The 19,337-nt window shown below is 52.0% G+C and overlaps 2 protein-coding genes across 2 annotated transcripts in view; one reads left to right on the forward strand and one right to left on the reverse strand.

Moving 5' to 3' along the window:
- Positions 1-4,277: 4,277 nt before the first annotated feature.
- TMEM211 (transmembrane protein 211) lies at positions 4,278-7,611 on the forward strand. Its single transcript, XM_036277289.1, has 3 exons — positions 4,278-4,478; positions 5,183-5,321; positions 7,349-7,611. Exons 1-3 carry the CDS (start codon positions 4,278-4,280, stop codon positions 7,609-7,611), a joined length of 603 nt encoding a protein of 200 aa, XP_036133182.1.
- Positions 7,612-8,655: 1,044 nt separating this feature from the next.
- The window catches only part of SGSM1 (small G protein signaling modulator 1), a 62,119-nt gene continuing 51,437 nt past the window's right edge, over positions 8,656-19,337 (reverse strand). Inside the window, exons 21-25 of the mRNA XM_036277082.1 lie at positions 19,015-19,097; positions 14,935-15,044; positions 13,647-13,743; positions 12,477-12,644; positions 8,656-10,574 (exon numbers count right to left, since the gene is read on the reverse strand). Of these exons, the coding sequence (XP_036132975.1) occupies positions 10,486-10,574; positions 12,477-12,644; positions 13,647-13,743; positions 14,935-15,044; positions 19,015-19,097 (547 nt within the window). The 3' untranslated portion in view covers positions 8,656-10,485. The remainder of the gene's footprint in view (positions 10,575-12,476; positions 12,645-13,646; positions 13,744-14,934; positions 15,045-19,014; positions 19,098-19,337) is intronic.

Raw genomic sequence — 19,337 nt, forward strand, 5'->3', positions numbered from 1 at the left:
TGCGACCTTCCTACCTCCTCTATTATTAGCTAGGTGAGACCTTGTAGTAACTCATTTTTTCATTAAAATAATTTTCAATTGTAAATGGACAACAGTATCATGCCAAAAAATAAAACAAAGCACCGCGACCAATACAAGGCAAGTCCAGCGGCATCCCAGATTCTCGCTGGGCTCTGTTGCGGGCTCAGCGTCCCGTCCTTTTGGAAGGGAGAGAATGACCACACCTGAGAGGTGTCGGAGGCCCATCAGCTTCAACAGAGACTTAGTCTTTGATGTAAAGAGGGATTAAAAGGGAGTTGAGAACTAAATAATCCCAGCACTTTATGACTGAGTGACATTTCAGGCTGGGTCCAGGTACCACCCGAATATCTCCCCCAAGGACCATCTGAGGCACCATGGCATCCATAGTCTTCGTTTGGAAAATTCTAGAGCAGTTACACTATAGAGGCCCTTGCAGTGTGAGGTTAGATCTCTGTATTTGTTGGTGTGTGTGTGTGTGTGTGTGTGTGTGTGGGTAGGGAGGGGTGTCAGGCCCATCCCTCCAGGGAGGCGTTGAGGGGGCTCTGAGGGGTAGTCGTGGGGTTTGATGGTTAGTGAAGTGGAGTCTCACGTTCCCTTTGGAGCAGTTTGCACCCCACAATCTCACTTCTCCCTATCCTCTTGGTTCATTCTGTCCTCCATCCATCGCTGGGGTCCCTCCCTTCCTTCCCTGCCCTTTGCCAGCCACAGAGACAGAAACTTGGGGAAGAGGAGTTGTAGGGATAGAGCTGGGAGGAAGGGGTGTTTCTTTCTATAAATCTGGGTGAGGGCAGGAGTATTGGCTTCTATTCTTGTTTTCCCCTGATTTACTGGGGATCTTGGGCAACTCACATAACCTCTATGAGTCTCTACTGGGTTTTCATCTGGTAATCCCAACTGGTATGAGGAAGCAAAATAATAGGTGTGTATAACAGTACTGCAAACAATCATCACCACCATTATCATTACCACCACCATCATTATCATCTCCACCATCACCATCATCACTACCTCACCACCACCACCACCATCACCATCACCACCATCACCACCATCACCACCACCATCACCACCATCACCACCATCACCACCACCACCACCACCACCACCACCACCACAACCACCACCACCACCATCATCACCACCATCACCATCACCACCACCACCACCATCACCACCACCACCACCATCACCACCATCACCACCACCACCACCACCACCACCACCACCATCACCACCACCACCACCACCACCATCACCACCACCACCACCACCACCATCATCACCACCACCACCACCACCACCACCACCACCTCCACCATCACCACCACCACCACCACCATCACCACCACCATCACCACCACCACCACCACCACCATCATCACCATCATCACCACCACCACCACCACCACCATCACCATCACCACCATCACCACCATCACCACCACCACGACCACCACGACGACCACCACAACCACCACCACCACCATCACCATGACCACCACTACTGTCATTGTCATTTATTGAGGACCTACCATGTGCGGGGCACTTCACAAAGCACTTTCTGCACATTTTCTCACTTAATCCCCTCAACAACCCATGAGACATGCACTAGTACAAGATTTGTTTTACAAATGAGGGAACTAAGGCCCTGAGGGTAAATCACTTGCCCAAGGTCAAGACAATAAATACGAGGGCCATAAATTCAGTCTCTCTGGTCTCAAAGCCTGTATACCTCTCCAAAGTGAGAAACCATTTAACTGAGATGTAAACAGTTGAGACATTGGTGTGTAGCTGGAACTTTCAGAGACATGCCGGGGTGGTCTTCTTGCAGGAGAAGTGAACTTGTTTGGTAGGAGAGAGACGGCATCACCAGGCCAGAAGAGCCTTCTTGGCCTCATGGGGGCAGCAGCTTCCCCTGCGCCGAGAGGGACACATACTCAGCCCACCTGGGGAGAGACCCAAGGGCTGGGGAGAGACAGTGGGAAGACTGGGGCCAGAGGCTGATGAAACCGAGGAGGAGCAGACAGATCTGGGTTCAGCACTGGTACCCCACATCTTAGCTGTAGGACCCTGGGCAAGTCCCTTTGCTGCTGCAAGAAATCACCCAGAACAGCGCCTGTCCCACAGCCCCACAGCAGGTGGATGGTGCGTGGGAACTATCCGGATCATCCCCTTGGGTCTCTCATGAAGGGTTTGCTGCCGAATCATCAGACCTGGATACGAGTCCCCAGCCCACCCCTCTGTGTCCTTGGGCCGAGTCACCACACCTCTCTGAGCCTCAGTGTCCTCCTTGTAAACAGAAGGACATAGCCCCCGCCCTTCAGGGTGGTTGTGTGGCCCGGCAGACACACACCAAGAGTGGGCTCTCCTCCAGACAACAAAGGTGCCGGTTGTACCCCAACTCTTAAAGCTCCTCCTGTCCTCTGGCCTTGCGGACAGGAGTCATTAAGCAATTGAGTGTGTGTGAGGTGTTAATTACCTGGCATGTGAGGTGTGGACAGAATGGCTGTTTTAATAGAACCCCCCTCCTTCACCTACAGGTGGCTCCCTGGGGCAGTCTGATGGCCTCTCTGGGCCTCAACTTTCCCATCGAAAAAGTGGGAAGAGGTTGAGACTAAGAGTCTAGGTTTGAGCACGTGGGCCCGTAGGGACCTTCCAGCACCAAGGGAGAGAACGTGGAGGGGGCCGCCATGCAGAGTGGGACCTGGGGTTTCTCACTCAGTACACAGAGACGTGCCATCTAAGATGGCAGGAACGTTCCAAAGTGTACACCCAAGGACATGCTTGCTTGAGTCCATGCGCTCGGATGTTCACAGCAGAGCTGCTTGGCAGAGGGGACAGGAGGTGCCCTGAGTTGCAGCGGTGAAATGCAGAGGGTGACGTGGAACACCATGCGGCAGGTGTCGGTGACGGTGTGGCAGATTCGGTCAGGGTCCTGCTCACTATCCCTCGACCTTTCACGTCATTGCACATCCGGGACTTCCATCCGCAGCACTGTGTTTTAGTGCCTGTGGGTTTTCTATTCCTGTGGGAGCCTACTTTGCACCACATGTTGCTGTTGCCCACTGCCGGGGTCAGCCCTCAAACAGTGGCCAGCAAGCCCTGGCTGGTTTGGCTCAGGGGTTAGAGCATCGGCCTGCAGATTGGAGACTCCCGGGTTCAGTTCCCGCTAAGGGTATGTACCTCGGTTGCAGTTTGTCCCCAGCCCCAGTTGGGGTTGTGTGGATGGCAACCAGTCGATGTGTCTCTCACATCAATGTTTCTGTCTCTCTCTTTCCCCATCTCCCTCCTGCTCTATTTGAAGATAAATGCAAAAACAAAAACAAAAACAAAAAATGTCCTAGGGTGAGGATAAAAAACCAATGGCCAGCAAGAGTTAGACTGTAGCTCCCCTCCCTCAGCTCTCGGGAGGGATCACTCTGAAGTGCTGGTTGTACCCCAACTCTTAAAGCTCCAGGTGCTCCCCCAGGGAGAGCTGATTCATAACACACTCTTAACTGGCTGCCTTCTCCTCCCAAGTAAACTACTCTTGCATCCAAACTCTCGTCTCAGGACCTGCCTCCAGGGATCAAACCAAGACAAAAGGAACAGGCATGTACCCAGCCACACAGATTGACCCTAAAAACAATGCTTAGTGCCCAAAGTAGTAGGAGGCAGAACACAGCACAGAAAATAATGTCATTTACGTACATGAAAAATAATGCATACTGATCAATACTGATTTTGCAAAAATGCCTCCAAACAAAAAGACTCAGGTTGGGGGGTGGGGTGCACATGAAATGAGTAAAATGGTCATTGATTGGCAGGAGTTGATGGGCGGGCTGGTGGCTAGAAACAGCATCTCTGTGATTTAGAAAAGGTGCCCCCTCTGGGTAGAAGCAGCCCTCTTGGATAGTACAAGGCTCAGTGGGCACAGAATGAACGAACGAACGGACAGAACCGAGAGGGACCTTGCATGGAGCAGTGATGCTGGTATGCAAGGTGGGGTGGGACTATTCTAAGGTCTAAGCACTAGCACTTATTCTAAGATTTGGGGTTTCTGCTTCCAGAACCTGTTGGGGCAAACCCCTTCCATGCCAGTTTTCAGCGTCTTCCACTGCATGATGAAGGTGAAGGGAGGCTGATGACCTGGTCATTGACACAGGACCAGATCCCTGGCTGGGGCGGGGCACCTCTGAAGCCCCCATTTCTCTTGCCCCAGGTGGTCTCCACCACTAACCTTGCTCATTGACCCCCAGCGTCACTGACACTCCATGATGGTGGGCAGCGTGTGGGCAGCTCTGTTCCTCTCCCTGACCTGCCTCTCGGCCTTCAGCCTCCTCTCCCCGGCCTGGTTCCAGACCCCCACCTTCTCCTTCGGTGTCCTGTCCTATTGCTCCTGGCCTCAAGGTGACAGCTGGAACCAGAGCTGTGGGATCTTCAGGTCCCTGGATGATATTCCTGACTCTGCCTGGAAGGTGAGTCCTCAGCTCATCAATTCACCCGGGCCCTCGGGGGACTCTCAAACCCACGAGAGCCAAACAAAGCCAAGTTCTGCACCCCCCCCCTCCAACCTGAGCCTCTGACTCTGGAGAGGTGGGGTGGGGTCTGGCTCTTTGCATTTTAGCAAACACCCAGGATGACTCTAAAAGCAGCTGTCAACCCATGTAGCACCTTTGTACACAGTAAAAAAAGGTGCCCCTTCTTCAGGATACTATACTGCCACCTGCTGGTGATTTTGTGTAATCAATATGCAAATCTATCACGATCCCCACGCAGCTCCTAAGAGTTGTGCAGTGTACACACCAGCACACACCTGGCCACCGGCTCCGCACTGCTGGGTTGGACAACCACAGCTAAGGTGTTGAAGTCTGTCATGATGCACAGTACCCAATTCAACAGCGGGGACAATGGGTCAGGACCCCCAATCCAGTACCTCTAAGGGATATTTTACCACCTTCAAAACTGGCAACTACAAAGGTGCCCCTGGAGATCCCGCCATGTAGCAGGTGGTCGGTATAGACAGGGTATGGTGATTGTAGATCTAGGTCTTAGTCCTGGGTCTACTACTTAATGAGCCACGTGCCCCAAGGCAAATGACTACCTCTGGGACCTCAGTTTGTTTACATGTAGGATGACGTGAGAACAGCAGTCGGCATCCTCCCCTCTGTCCTCCTGGTAGGTCTCCGCTGCACTTCTCCTTGGAGGCTGGCTCCTGTTGGCCGTTAATGCTCTTCTCCTCCTGGCCTGGGTCCTGGCCCCCAAACAGCTGTGCCCAAGGAGGGGCAGTGGCAAAATGCCGGGGGTGCAGGCAGCTGCAGGTAAACCCACTGTCGCACTGTTAGCATCGCAGACGGGTTTGTGGAATGAATGAATGATGAATGAAAGAAAAACACCTGTGAGCAGAGGCGGGCCTCCTGGCTCAAATCTTGGAGATAAACCCTAGGACTGATTGTAGACTGTTCCTGGTCCTTCAGCAAGCCAGAAGGGAGGGGGGATATCCTTAACGTCACCCTCTCCTGCCCTCAGCTAGGGCCAGTCCTAACAGTCTCTCCCTTTTATTTGTCTTACCATCCACTCTGCATCATCTTTCCCCGGACCACCACACACAGCCGGGCAGGCTGCACACTGCACGAGGGTGCCCAGCTGAGGGCGGACAGGTGCTGAAATCTAGCCCGTGTTCCATTTGCTAAGCTGTGCGACTGCAGGCTTGCATCTGGCCTGAAGGGTTGCTTCTTTCTATTCACCCCTGGTCTCCGGATGATCTGGCCCAGGCTTTGGTGGCAATCATCACCCAGTTAATTATCCACCATTCTCACCGGCATCAGAACCACCTCACGGGTCCCTCTGCTGCCACCTTTGCCCCTTAGACTCTGTTTGCCACACACTGGCCAAATGGGTCCTATTAAAACTGACATCAGACCCTGCCACTCAGGTAGGTTTACCCACCCTTCACTGACTGTCACAAAGTCCAAACTCCTTATGGTGGCCTATGAGGCTCCACCTGGTCAACCCCCATTCTCTCACCAACCTCACCTCCTACGCCTTCTGCGAGGCTCAACGTGCCCCAGGCCACCCTGGCCTGCTTTCTGCTGCTCCTGCGGCTGGAAGTCTCTGTTCTCAGGTCTGCACTCCTCTTCCCTGTGTCACTGATGGCTCTGCTCACATAGCACTGTCCCCGTGAGGTCCTCCACGGCCTCGAGGTAGGAGCTCCCCTCTCCCTAGATTCTCCTTCTTATCTGGCTTTATGCTTTGCACAGCACTTACGACCGCAAACCTCTTACCTGCTTTCCTGATTCTTGTCTCTCTCCACTAGAACATCAGCTCCATGAGGGCAAGAATATAGCCCTCTCGACATCACCAGCACCTAGCACAGTGCTTTGCACATGATAGATGCTATGTGTTGGGTGACTCAATGACTGTAGATTCAGTCCTTGTCCTAGGCTTGCACAGTGGCTAGTGGGGACGGGGGACATCAGGCATTTATAACTCAAACAGATATTTGACACAATAGGGATACGCGCAGGGTGCAAGGAAAAGTTCCAGGCGGGTGGATGGTAAGGAAGGCTTCCTGGAGGAGGTGTTACTTGAGCTGAGTCTGGAAGGACAGGTGGGAGTTAGGCAAATGTGGAAGGCATTTCAGGGAGTGGGATCACCAGGGCAAAGGCATGGAGACGAGAGCAGGGCATGTGCAGGGAATGGCAAGGCCAGTTTGGCCCAGGAGCAGCCAGGGAGGCCGAGGGTTCACCTGATTCTCCTGCACGGGGGGTGTCTAAGGTAAGGAGGTGCCGGCCCAATTCCTAGTATCATCAGTGCCCGCCACGGCACCTGCCAGTCCCGATGAATGAGTGGGTGGACTGGTGAGTGAATGAATGAGTGGGTGGGTGAGTGGGTGGATAAACTGTAAGTGGACGATGGATCTATTCGTGTATGAATGGATAAGGAAAATGGGTAGACTGGAATATGAATGGAAGAGGGGAGCAGCTCAGAATATGGTTGAATGGATGGATGAGTAGTAGATGGACAAATGGGTGCAGGGTAGTTGAGTGGATAAAAGGCAAGATGAGTTATTACGACATTAACTTGGCATGGTGACAGATGGCTACCAGACTACTGTGATCACACTGTAAGATACATAAATGTCAAATCCCTATGCTGTACACCTGAAACTAATATAATACTGAATGGCAACTATACTTGAATAAACACAACTTTTAAGGAGAGAAAGGCTGGTGATAAGAACGAATGGATGGATGGTGGGGAAGAGGGTGAGAGAGTGGGTCCCGGGATGGACGGTTAGCCAGAGCCCTCTGACCTGCCTACTGGTTTTCCTTGTTGCTGTCTCCAGTCATCACCACCGCTGCGGGCCTGCTGGTCTTCCCGGCCGGCCTGGCCTCCCCATTCGCCAAGGAGGCCTGCGGGGCCCCCTCTGTGTACCGCAGCGGACAGTGCCAGCTAGGCTGGGGCTACGTGACCGCCATCCTCACCACAGGCCTGGCCAGCCTGCTGCTGGTGATCAGAGGGCCCCACACGACCAAAGCCCCGGGGAGGACCGTCCGCTTCTCCAGCGACACTGAGAAAATCATCCTTATGCCAGAAATGGGCAAATAAAAATTTCTCAGGAGGAGCCAAAAGAGCCCCCATCACAGCTCTATGACGTCACCACATACCCAGGTTCAGACCCCACCTCTGCGGCTTCCTTGTGACCTCAGGCAGCCACGTCACCGCTCTGGGCCTGTGTCTCCTTCTGTGAAACGGGAAGTGTGTGAAACATTGCCTACCTCCTCCGGGTATGACGGGAACTCAGGGAAACTGAGGTCACAACCAGGAAATCACCCCTATCTGGGGACCCCCCTTGTGCATGGATCTTGGGGTACATGGTACACTGTTTGCGAAATGGCCCAGTGATTTCCCCGCCTGTATCCACACCCCTTTCTACGTCATTTTCCAAAGCCGTCCATGAAGTGGAGCCTGTTCCCCATCCTCTGCCTCTGAGCTCGGCTGTGTGACTTACTCTGACCAAGAGGATGTGGGAGAAGTGACTAATGCCAGTTCCAAGCCTAGGTCTCAAGCGCCTGCGCACTTCTGCTCGCTGTCCTGGAAACTGCCCTCAGGGCCTGCAGACAAGCCTGAGCCAGCCTGCTGGAGGACAAGAGACCCGGCCCAGCCCCCCACAGCCCCCCAGCAGCCAGCCAGCCAGAGGCCGCTGCCCAGCTGGCGGTCAGCTGATCACAGACACAAGTCCTGCCGAGACCAGAGGGACCTCCCAGCTGTACACGGCCCATGTTGCTGACCCACAGAATCACAAGCTAAATAAAGGTCTATTTCAAGCCACTAGATTCGGGGTGGTCTGTTACACAGCATCACCTATGGGAACAGCTGAGATACAAAGTGAGGGGCCTGCCTTGACCGGCGGGAAAGACCAGGCAGCTGGGTGGGCGTCTGTCCCCATCTGGGCGTGAGCCCCTGCAGCGGGAGGGCAGAGGCTTCGGAAACAAACGCTTCCTTCTTTCAAATTAAAAAAAAATTCCCTTAGACACAGAAACAAAAACACCCCGGATTCACACATTTCTCTGTTTATATATATTTTTCTCTCTATATAGACACAACTCTTCAGTAAACAGTTACAAGATATGCTGGTAACACTGAGAAAAGGAGGACACCCCACAGACAGAATGACTCCCACACACTCGAGTCTGGGACACGAGGACACACGCGACACACGGAGACCTGAATAGCACAGAGAGCTGAACAAATAGCAGTTGTTCCGAACCACAGCCACGGACGTTCTCGGGAACACGAGAGAAGGCGAGGAGAAATCTTGTGCTGTGACTAGTTGTCAAAAATAAATAACAATCAGAGGGCCTGGGGCCTGGGGCCTGCTGACAGTGTCCCCTGTGATGAACAGCTCTGTGGCAACATTCACTTTTCTCCGGAGGGGACTTTTGCACACTGTCTCCCATCTCGGGAAGCTGGGGGATCGGCATGAGGAGATGCACGCTCTTTGGAAACAAGGGCCGTCTGGGCCTTGTCCTCTCTGCCCACAGGCCCGTTGGGGAGGTGGGACTCAGGTGCACTGGAAGGAGCTGGGCCGAGGGAAGGGCTTCCCCAGCATGAGGCTGGGATCCCCGGGCCCAGCTGGCTCGGGTGGGGTGGGCAGACTAGTGCACCCTCTGCCTGAGCGCTTCAGTGTGCTTGATGTGTCCCCTGCCCTCTCTGAAACCTATCTGCCATTCTTAGGACAGTCCCCCGGCTGTGTTCCGGATCCTCAGAACAGAGGCCGCGGACTGCTTTCCCGAGGCCAGTGGGACCTGTGTGAGGGACCTGTGTGAGGATGGGTGGCCCTTTCTAAGACGACACAGCAGGAATCACTTCTAGACCCAGCCGCCCTGCAAGTCACACACACCTACCCTGGCTGACCTCCGTCTCCCTCCTCCTTTGTCCTGAGTGAGCAAGGGCACTTGGGGAAAAGCTGGCCTCCCTGACCACGTGGCTTCACCCACACACACGTTCCACGCTCCTGCAGCACCAGACCAGATGTGTGGAAGGAGAGGCAGGCTTTCCTAGGGGGAGCGGGAGGGGCCGAGGATCCTGCCCTACCCCAGGCGGGGCTCTGGGCAAATCCCAGAAGAGCCTGGGACTGTCTCACACCTGCAGACACTTCTCAGATTCCACCGCCCTGCAGGAAGATACCCTCCTGGAAAAGGAGTCCCTCCCGGAGTCAGGCAGAGGAGAAAAACGAGATAACACAACCAACGCAATCCCAAAGTCAAGGGGAGAGGTGTGCAGGCCTCCCGTTCGCCTTTTCTAAATGGGAGGGAGCCAGGACCAGGTGGCTCGGGCAGAGAGAGCCGGTGGGAGATACACTGCAGCCCCTCCTCTACCCCATGGGTCTCAACGGGGACACGTGGGCTGTCACAGCTGGGGTGGGGGTGAGGGTACTACTGGCTCCTGGCAGGTAGAGGGATGCTGCTCGACATCCTACAAAGCACAGGATGCCCCGCAAAGGCCGCAGCCCAAACGCGAGCAGTGCCGAGTGCAGAGACCCTGCGCCACCCGGCTCCAGCCCTGCTCCGCAACCTCTCCGAAGGCCCCGCAGGTGCGAGGAGCCCACAGACCTCTCCTACTCCGAAGTCCAGAACAACCCCGCCCGAGTCTCCCCTGAAGGATGGTGTGGAGGGGTGGGGAGAGAAGGGAGAGGGGCCAGTCTCGAGGCCCCGAACCAGGAAGTTCCCTCCGTCCACCACCAACTGCCGCAAAGGACAATCCCAGACACGGGCAATCTTTGGTCAAACAGGAAAACGTAAGGCTGAACTCAAGGGGCAACCCCTCGACCCCACCTGCCCGGCGGCCGCAGTCGGGCAGTCTCTGCACAGAAGTCCATGTCCACGAACGAACACGAAGACCTGGCTCCCGGGCGCCGGGAGGGAAAGGGCAGGACAGGCAGGCGGCGGCTCTGCTGCGGCAGCCTGGACGCGGCGGCCCTCACTTGTTCTCGATCAGAGTCTGCACCTTGTACACGAGGTCCCGGGCCAGCTTCAGGATCTGCTTGGTGTTGTGTCGCTCGGCCATTTCTGAAAGAGCACAAGGCAACCTCTCATGAGCCGCGTGTCCATCCTCGGACACACCCCCAGCACGCAGGGGTCTCTGGGGCATTCCCTCATTGTCATCCAGCTTCATCCCCAGAGGGGCTCTGGAAGCAAGGCCGGCACCTCTGGGCCTCAGTTTCCTCATCTGTAAAATGGGACTGTAACTGTGAGAGCAAACGAGATGCTGTTGGTTCAGTGTGTGCTTAAAAATGTTAGGTCTTCCCACCCCCTTCCTGCAAATACAATGCCTGAGAGCTTTTCAGGAAGCCAAGAGGGCACACAGTAGGTGCTCAGGAGAATGAAGGGAAGGAAGCAACAGGTGGGAGAGGAGGACAGAGAGCAAACAATTTTATCAAGAGCACACAAAATGCTCAGACCTTGAAGGCAGAATATCGTGAACTCAGACATACATCATAAAGAAGTCACTTAGTAGAGGAAAGAGGCAGTAAGACCAGGGTACCCAAACTGGGTGCACAGGCACCTCCGAGCACGACTGTGAACTCAGAAAAATGCTGAGGAAACCCCGGAGTGCCCCGCAGGTGTGGAGCGCTAGCACGAGTGAGTTCACAGCTACACTGAGCTCCTAGGGTGACTTCGAGCTCTGCACGGCCGCGCTGTGACCCGGAGCAAGCAGCATGTGAAAGTCACCTGGCACGGGAACCGAGGCGTGATGTCCCACCGATTCCGAGGTTCGAGGAGGTGGGCCGCGTCCCACCCTGCACACACCTGTTAGTACTCGTACGGGCCAGGTATCACAGGACAGGCCGTAATCACCTCTCACCTAATTCTCCTGACATCTCTGTGCTTGAGGCCTCGGGGCAACTTTTGTCCCCCAAGATCTGAATCCCAGAGACATGAGCATCAGGGGCAGCTGGGCGAAGGGTATTAGGAACACTTTATATATCTTTGAAACTTAGTTCTGTAAATTTATAATGATTCTAAAATTAAAAAACTTATTAAAACAATAATGTTTCCAAGGGAAGGTCACAGATGGCTTTTTCCAAAACCATCTCTAGTTTAAAAAAACATCATAAACAGTAGTAATAGTAACAACAGCTTCCTGCCTGGGGGCCCTCGTCCGGGCCAGGTATCACAGGAGGGCTGTATTCACCTCTCACCTAATTCTCCTGACATCTCTGTGCTTGACGCCCTGGGGCAACTTTCGTCCCCCAAGATCTGAATCCTAGAGACATGAGAGACATGTCCCCCCAGCTGCCGAGAGGCAGAGCTGGGATCAGAGTGCACCCCTCATCTGGCTCCTCGGCCACGCCCTGCCGGCCTCCACACAGCGACCCTCTGAAGCAGACTGTCGCCCATCCCGCAGCGAGCACGCCGGCGCTCAGAGAGGGGGGTGACCTGCCACTGACGCAGCTAATGGCAGAGCCAGGGTTTGCCCGGGGCTTGATTTTAACACCCATGCTCCTTCGTTTTTGTTTTGTTTTTTTAAATCCCCACCCGAGGATATTTTTCCATTTATCTTCAGAGTGTGAGACAGGGAGACTGAAAGAAACATCAATGTGAGAGGGACACATCAACTGGCTGCCTCCCACAGGACCCTGACCAGGGCCGGAGACGAACCACAGCCGAATTACATGCTCTTGACCAGAATCGAACCCATGACCACTGGTCCTCAGGCCGATGCTCTAACCGCTGAGCCAAACTGGCCAGGGCCACCCTGCCCCTCCTGCCACATCCCTGAGAAAAACGCACCCTCAGCATTACAATATGTCAACTCATCCACTGGGAAGAGACCCAAGGAGTGGGCAGAACCCCCTCCATCCCCTTCGCTGTATGTCAATCTCGGGAAACCTCCATCCCGCCTGAGGGCCCAGGAAGGGGCCTCTGGAAGCCCACACTCCTCAGCTGAGACCCTGGGCATGGGGGTACCATTGAAGAATTTGATGATGTCCGTGAAATCCATGTTGTTCTCCAAGATGATGTCACGGTAGACCTCCACCAGGGCCAGCGCGATGAACAGGACGTAGTGGGTGGATGAGACGTGCTTGGCCGCCCAGATGGTCTCCCAGACAGAGAAGACATCGTCATATACGAGTTCTGCCGAGACAGCAACACGCGCACACATGAGGACAGAGTCAGCCACAGAGCTCATGGTGCTGCCGCCTCTGGGACAATCCCAGGCCAGCTGTGCTCTGGGCCTCTGTCCTGGAGCAGCGGGCAGAGCTCAGGCCAGGCGCTGGGAGACCTGGACTGTCATCTGACCGTCAGGAGCTTCAGTCTCCCCATCTGCAGAATAGGCTGAGCAAAAAAGGTGTGTTGTAAGTTTCCAGCTCTGACACTCTGCTAGTGGAGGGACTGAGCATGTGCAGGTTTCACTGACACCGACCTGACCCTGCTCTGCCCCTTGTCCAGTGTCCCCCTCTCTCCCTGTATCCTCCACCTCCGTTAGCACCCATGGGGGAATCTCCCCTTCCCCCGGAACACAGAGCCGGCTGCTGCCTCTGGGCCTAGTGAAGGGATAGAATAGAGTCATGGTTAAGAGCAAGACTTTCTATGTCCAATAGTCTCAGTCTGAACCCCTGCTCCATCACTTACTAGCAAGGTGACCCTGGGCTAGTTACTCTCTTTCCTCATCTCTAAATGGGGCGCTGCTGACAGCAGTAGACTACCAGGATAACACACAGACGTGGCTCAGCTCTTAATGAACACCTCCACGTGTTAGACAGTATTCTTAGCATCACCCCAAATTTGCGCAGTAGCAACATGCTGTGTATGCGTCATCTCTAAGGCCCACGTGAAACGTGTCCGCGGGCTCCAGAGTCCTCCATTCCTGACAAGCAGCGTGACAGAGTGGGAGGGAACTGGCCTTGGGAGGTTGGCAGAGGGGGCTGGATCCTGGCTCTGTTCCTCCTCGCTCTGAATTCGATTGTTCTCAGCCTCAGCTTCCTCACCTGTACAATGGGGACTGTACCGATACCTACTGCATGGTGTCACTGCGAGATAAGGTGGGTGAACCCGTATCAGAACTCAGCAAGCGGGTGCTGCTCCACCACTGGCTTCGCTCTGCGGTCCCCCCTGGCTCTGTCGCGGAGCCCGTACCTCGCTTGAAGTCCAGCAGGAACCAGCGGTAGCAGAAGTAGAAGTGAGTGTAGTCCCCGTTCTGGTGCATCAGCTCGAAGAGCTCCGAGTCCAGGATCTGCCAGGGGAGGGAGGTGGGCGGTGAGGAAGCGAGGGTCCTTCCTCGTACGGGCACCAGCCAGCCCTTACCCATCAGGCAGAGTGAAAAACGAGCAAATGATTCGAAGTGGGAATCAACCTAGCTCCGCCCAACTCAGTCGTGTCTCCAAAACGGACACGCAAATGACCCATGAGCACATGAGAAATCCTCAGTGTCTTGAGTCATTGAAAAAATGCAAATCAAAACCATAATGAGATGCCACTTCACACCCACCGGCATGACTGTGATAAAATGACAGACAGCAGAGTGCTGCCAAGGACGTAGGGCAACGGGAATCCTGGGGCGCTGCTGGGAGGGATGGAGGGCGGTGTGGCTGCCACTCCACTTCGAGACAGACCCCCACGGAAACTTGTACATGAACACACAACACTGTTCACAACAGCCAGAAAGCGGAAACCACCCAGACGTCCAGCAGATGACTGGAGAAACAAAACCGGCGCGTCCACCCAGTGCCGCGTCGCCCGGCAACGGAAGGACGCGCTGCTCCATGCTACGGCATGGCTGGTCCGTGAGGACGGGCCCGAAGGAAAGCCTGACAAACAGCAACAGGATGTCTCGTTCCATTTACTCGACTGTCCAGAACAGATACAACCGTCAGACCAAGTAGACTTATGGCAGCCAGGGGCCGGGGAGAGGAACTAATGTTACTGGGTATGGAGTTGCCTTCTGGGAGGATGAAAACGTTCAGAAATTAGTTTGTGATGATGGCTTCTCAACTGTGAATATTCTAGAGATGACTGAATCGTCCATTTAAAAAGGGAACATCTTATGGCATGTGAACGACATCTCTGTAACGCTGTGCGTGTGCGCCCATGCACACACTCACAAAACATACCCAAACGTCACTTTGAGGAGACGGCCCAATGCAACCAGACACCCTGTAAGGCGGGGGCCACGTCTCCTCCACTGTGTGGTCACAGTCTGACTGAGTAAGTGCTCAGTGAGAATGAATCCGGTAGAACTGTGCGAACTGGTACGGTTGAGCGGAACTGAGTTTTCTGAGTTTAACTTAGCTGGTTGAGTTGAGTTGAACTGGACTGAGTTAGGCAGGACTGAGTTGAGTTAAACTAGGCGTGACTATTATCTCGACCTGGGGTCCGTTGGGTTGAGTTGGAACAAGTTACACTGTGGAACAGGACTGAATCCTACCTGGATTAGTGACCTCATGTTGGCAAAGTGTGTGTCCATGGCACCGCCATGGGGGAAGTTCTGGTTCATTCTCTTCATGAGCTCCGTGAAGCAGCTGAAGGCGAGGGCCTCTAGGGAGAGAACACAGGAGATACCGCTCACTGCCCGCGCAGCCAGAGGTCTCAACGTGAAATGACGTCAAGAAAAGCTGCTTTGAGAGTCACACATATTAAGAAGCAGTTCTGAGAAGTCCTGCAATAAAGAAATCTGTTCCAGCCCGGCCGGTGTGGCTCAGTGGTTGAGCGTCGACCCATGCACCAAGAGGTCACTGGTTCGATTCCCGGTCAGGGCACATGCCCAGGTTGTGGGCCCGATCCTCAGTGGGGGGGCATGCAGGAGGCAGCCAATCGATGTTCTCTCTCATCCATGTTTCCATCTCTCTCTCCCTCTCCCTTCCTCTCTCTAAAATCAATTTAAAAAAAAAGAAGAAAGAAATCTGTTCCATATTGTTTAACCCAGTGTTTTAGAAATGTATTTGAAAAGGGTACCTTTTTTCTCTTAACACCCAGTAATGTTGGGGAAAGTTATGAGAAGATTTCCCAAGGGACAGTAGGATCTCATTCATTTTTCAAAAGACTATTTTTTAGAACAGTTTGGATTTACAGAACAATTGAGAACAGACTAGAGAGAATTTCCATAGGCCCCACACACCCAGTTTCCCCTAACACTAATGTCTTATATAAGAATGGTACATTTGTTATCATTGATGGCCCACTGATAATATATTAACTAAAGTCCATAATTTGTGTGTGTATGTGTGTTTAATTAATGCCCCTTAACTGTTCCAAGAGCCCAGCCGGGGTGACACATTACACAGAGTTGTCATGTCTCCTGAGGTCCCACCTGACTATGCGAGACGCCCTGGCTTTCCTGGCTTCTGATGACCTTGGCAGTTTTTGTTTTTTGTTTTTTTTTAATCCTCATTCGAGGACATTTTTCCATTTTTTGTACAGACAGAGTGGGAGGGAGAGAGAGGAAGAGAGAGAGAAGGAAACATCGATGTGAAAGGGACACATCGAGTGGCTGCCACCCGCACGACCAACCAGGGCCGGGGACAAACTGCAACCGAGGTACATGCCCGTAGCGGGAACCGAACCCGGGCCTCTCCGGACCACAGGCGGACACTCTAATGGCTGAGCCAAACCGGCCAGGGCGACCTTGGCAGTTTTGAAGAGTACTGGTCAGGTGTTCTATGGAATGCCTCCCACTGGAACCTGTCTGATGTTTTTGTCATGACAAGCCTGGGATTCTGGGCTACCGGGGGAAAGACCACCAGGCCACGTGCCATTCCAGTCACGCACATCAAAGGGCAGAGCCGGCAGCGTGCGTGACAGCTAATGGAGACCTCGGTCAGCTGGCCTTCCCCACTCACAGTGAGTCTCTGTCACTCCGCCCCTTCCACACTGAACTCCTGGAAGGAAGTCACTATGCAACGTCCACGTCTGAAGAGTGGGGAGTTACAGTCTCTGTTTTTCACAGCCTTTTTGAGGTTTGCACACCATACATTTCCCTATTAAATGGACAACTCGGTGGTTTTAGCACACTCTCGCTGTGTAACCATCAGCACTCGTTTCAGAACGTTTGTCCTTCCAAAAGATACCCTGTGCACATGCGCGGTCATCCCTCTGCGCCACTGCGTGTCAGCCCGTCTGTTTCTGTCTCTACAGACTTACCTGTTCTGGGCATTTCGTGTAAGTGAATCATACTCTACGTGGTCTTTGTGACTGGCTTCTTTCACATTCACCTACAAGTCTGTATGAACACATGTTTTGGGGACATACCTATGAATGGCATTGCTAGGTCATAGGGTAACTCAGTGTTCAACATTGCGACGAACTGCCTGGCTGTTTGCAAAGTGGCTGAACCACTGTACAGTCCCAGTAGCAATGCCAGGGCTCCGCTTTCTCCACAGCCTCTCCAACACTGCGCTACATTGTTTCTATTCTCGCCATCTGAGGGTGTGACGTGGACCTCATGGTCTGGGTCATATTTCCCTACTGATGAGAATTAGAGCATCTTTTCACATGCTTACTATTCCTGTGTACATCTAGTTTATTGAGAAATGTCTATTCAAATCCTCTGCCCATTTTAATTGGGTTATCATTTTATTGTTGAACTGTAAGAGTTCTTTATATGTTTTGGATACAAGCCCCTTATTGTATACATGATTTGCACATATTTTCTTCTATTCTTTGGGCTCTCTTCATTTCCTGATGATGTCCTTTGAAGCACAGAAGTTTTAAATTTTGATAGAAGTCCAATTTCTCTATTTTTCATTTTGTTGCTTTATCTTTTTGGTGTCATATCTAAGAAACCACGGTCTCATTCAAGGTCGCAACGATTAACGCCTATGTTTTCTTCTAATAAGTATATAGTTTTAACTTGTCCATTTAGGTTTATGATTCATTTGGAGCGAGTATTTTTGTGCACAGGGTGGGGTAGGATCCAGCTTCAATCTTTTGTGTGTGGACATCCAGTTCTTTCAGTATCACATGTTGAAGACATTCTTTCCGCACTGAGTTGAAATGTCTTGGCACATTGTCAAAATCAAATGACCACAAGTGTGCGGGCTGCTTTCCATACTCTCAGTTCTCTTCCATTGACCCACATGTCCCTCACTGTGGAAGTACCATGCCGTCTGGATTACTGTAATGTTGTGGTAGGTTTTGAAATTGCACAGTGTGTGTCCTCTTTTCAAAATTGATTTCACTATTCTTGAATTTCTGTATGCATTTTAGGGTCAGCTTGTCAATTTTTGCAAAAAAAAAAAAAAGGCAGCTGGGGTTTTTATAGACATTGCATAGACTGGGAGAGTATTGCCAATTTAACAGCGAGTAACAGGTCTTCTGATCCATGAACATGAGATCTTGACATTTATTTAGATCTTTAATTTCTTTCAATATGGTTTTTAGTTTTTGAATTACAAACCATCCACTTCTTAAATTTATTCACACGTATTTTCTTCCTTTAGATGCTATTGCAAATGGAATTCTTTTAATTTTATTTTTGAACTGTTCATTCCAATTGTATAGAAATACAACTGACTTTTGTATAGAGATCTTGTATCCCACAACCTTGCTGAACTTGTTTATTAGTTCTAATGTACTTTGATGATTTCTTAGGATTTTTCTATAGGCAAGATCGTGTCTTCTGCATAGAGATGGTTTTACTTTTTAATGTCTTTTTCCTCCATATCTGGCCTTATTAGAACCGTTAGTGACAAAAGAGAACATCTTTGTTTTATTCCTGATCTTAGGGGGAAAGCAGTCTTCCGTCTGTTTTTGAGTGTGAACTAACTGTAGGTTTTTCATATGTACTTTCTTCCATGTTAAAGAATTTTCCTTCTATTTCTAGCTTGTTGAGTGTTTTTATCATGAAAGGGTATTGAATTTTGCCAAATGCCATTTCTTTGTCAGTTGAGATGACCGTGTGTTTTTTTGGTCTTTTATTCTATTAATATGGTGAATTACAATAATTGATTTTCAAACCAGTGAGCCAGGCTTGCATTCCTGAGAATAAATCCCATTTGGTCATGGTATATAATCCTTTTTATATCTTGCTGGATTTAGTTTGCTAATATTTTGTTAAGGATTTTTGCCTTTATATTCATAAAGGATACTGGTCTGTAGTTTTCTTTTCTTGTGATGTCTGTCTGGTATTGGTATCAGGGCACCAATGGGTCCTCATATAAGAAGTGGACTCATAGAATGAATTGGGACGTGTTCTCTCTTACTCCATTTTTGGAAAGGGTTGTTATTAACTCTTCTTTAAGGGTTTGGTAGAGTTCACCAGGGAAGCCATCTGGGTCTGGGTTCTTCTTTGTTCTCTTGCATGTTTGTACAAATCAGTGGCTAGCAAAGGCCTGGTTGGGTGGTGGGCACTTGGCATGAATGACTGGCCATCATGGAAAAAGAGGACTTTTAATTTTATGAGGACCTTGATGTGTTCACCAGACAGTGTTTTGAGCACCTGTACAAACACACGGTGAAGTTCACCTCCGTCCTTTGCAGTAGGAAGAGACTGTAGGAAGAACACACTCACCGTCATCCAGGATGACCAGCAGTGGGGCCAGGAGGTCACACATGCCCTGGACGTAGCCGATCTCAATGTGCTGCCAGATGAAGCTACGAGAGAGACACCGGGCTCAGTGCAGACACCGCAACCTGCCTCCAACCCGCTCTTCCTCACCGCCTCTGCTGCAGCCCCTCCTCCCTCCCGCACCACTCCCCCAACCTGCTGCCTGCGTCCCCATCCCTAGTCTCACTCTGCAAACATCACATGCTCAGCCACCAGGATGACCTTCCTCAAGTCCAGCTCAAGGAGGTCACTGCATGCTCAAAATCCCTCAGTCTTCCACTGTGTGA

This window comes from Molossus molossus, unplaced genomic scaffold, assembly GCF_014108415.1.
Source record: "Molossus molossus isolate mMolMol1 unplaced genomic scaffold, mMolMol1.p scaffold_m16_p_22, whole genome shotgun sequence".
Classification (NCBI taxonomy): Eukaryota; Metazoa; Chordata; class Mammalia; order Chiroptera; family Molossidae; genus Molossus; species Molossus molossus.

Excerpts from the sequence above, each read along its gene's own strand:
- TMEM211 (XM_036277289.1), top strand. The coding sequence starts at position 4,278 with ATGGTGGGCAGCGTGTGGGCAGCTCTGTTCCTCTCCCTGACCTGCCTC. Across the intron at positions 4,479-5,182 it reads TTCCTGACTCTGCCTGGAAG|GTCTCCGCTGCACTTCTCCT; the intron begins GTGAGTCCTCAG and ends TCCTCCTGGTAG. Across the intron at positions 5,322-7,348 it reads GGGGGTGCAGGCAGCTGCAG|TCATCACCACCGCTGCGGGC; the intron begins GTAAACCCACTG and ends TGCTGTCTCCAG.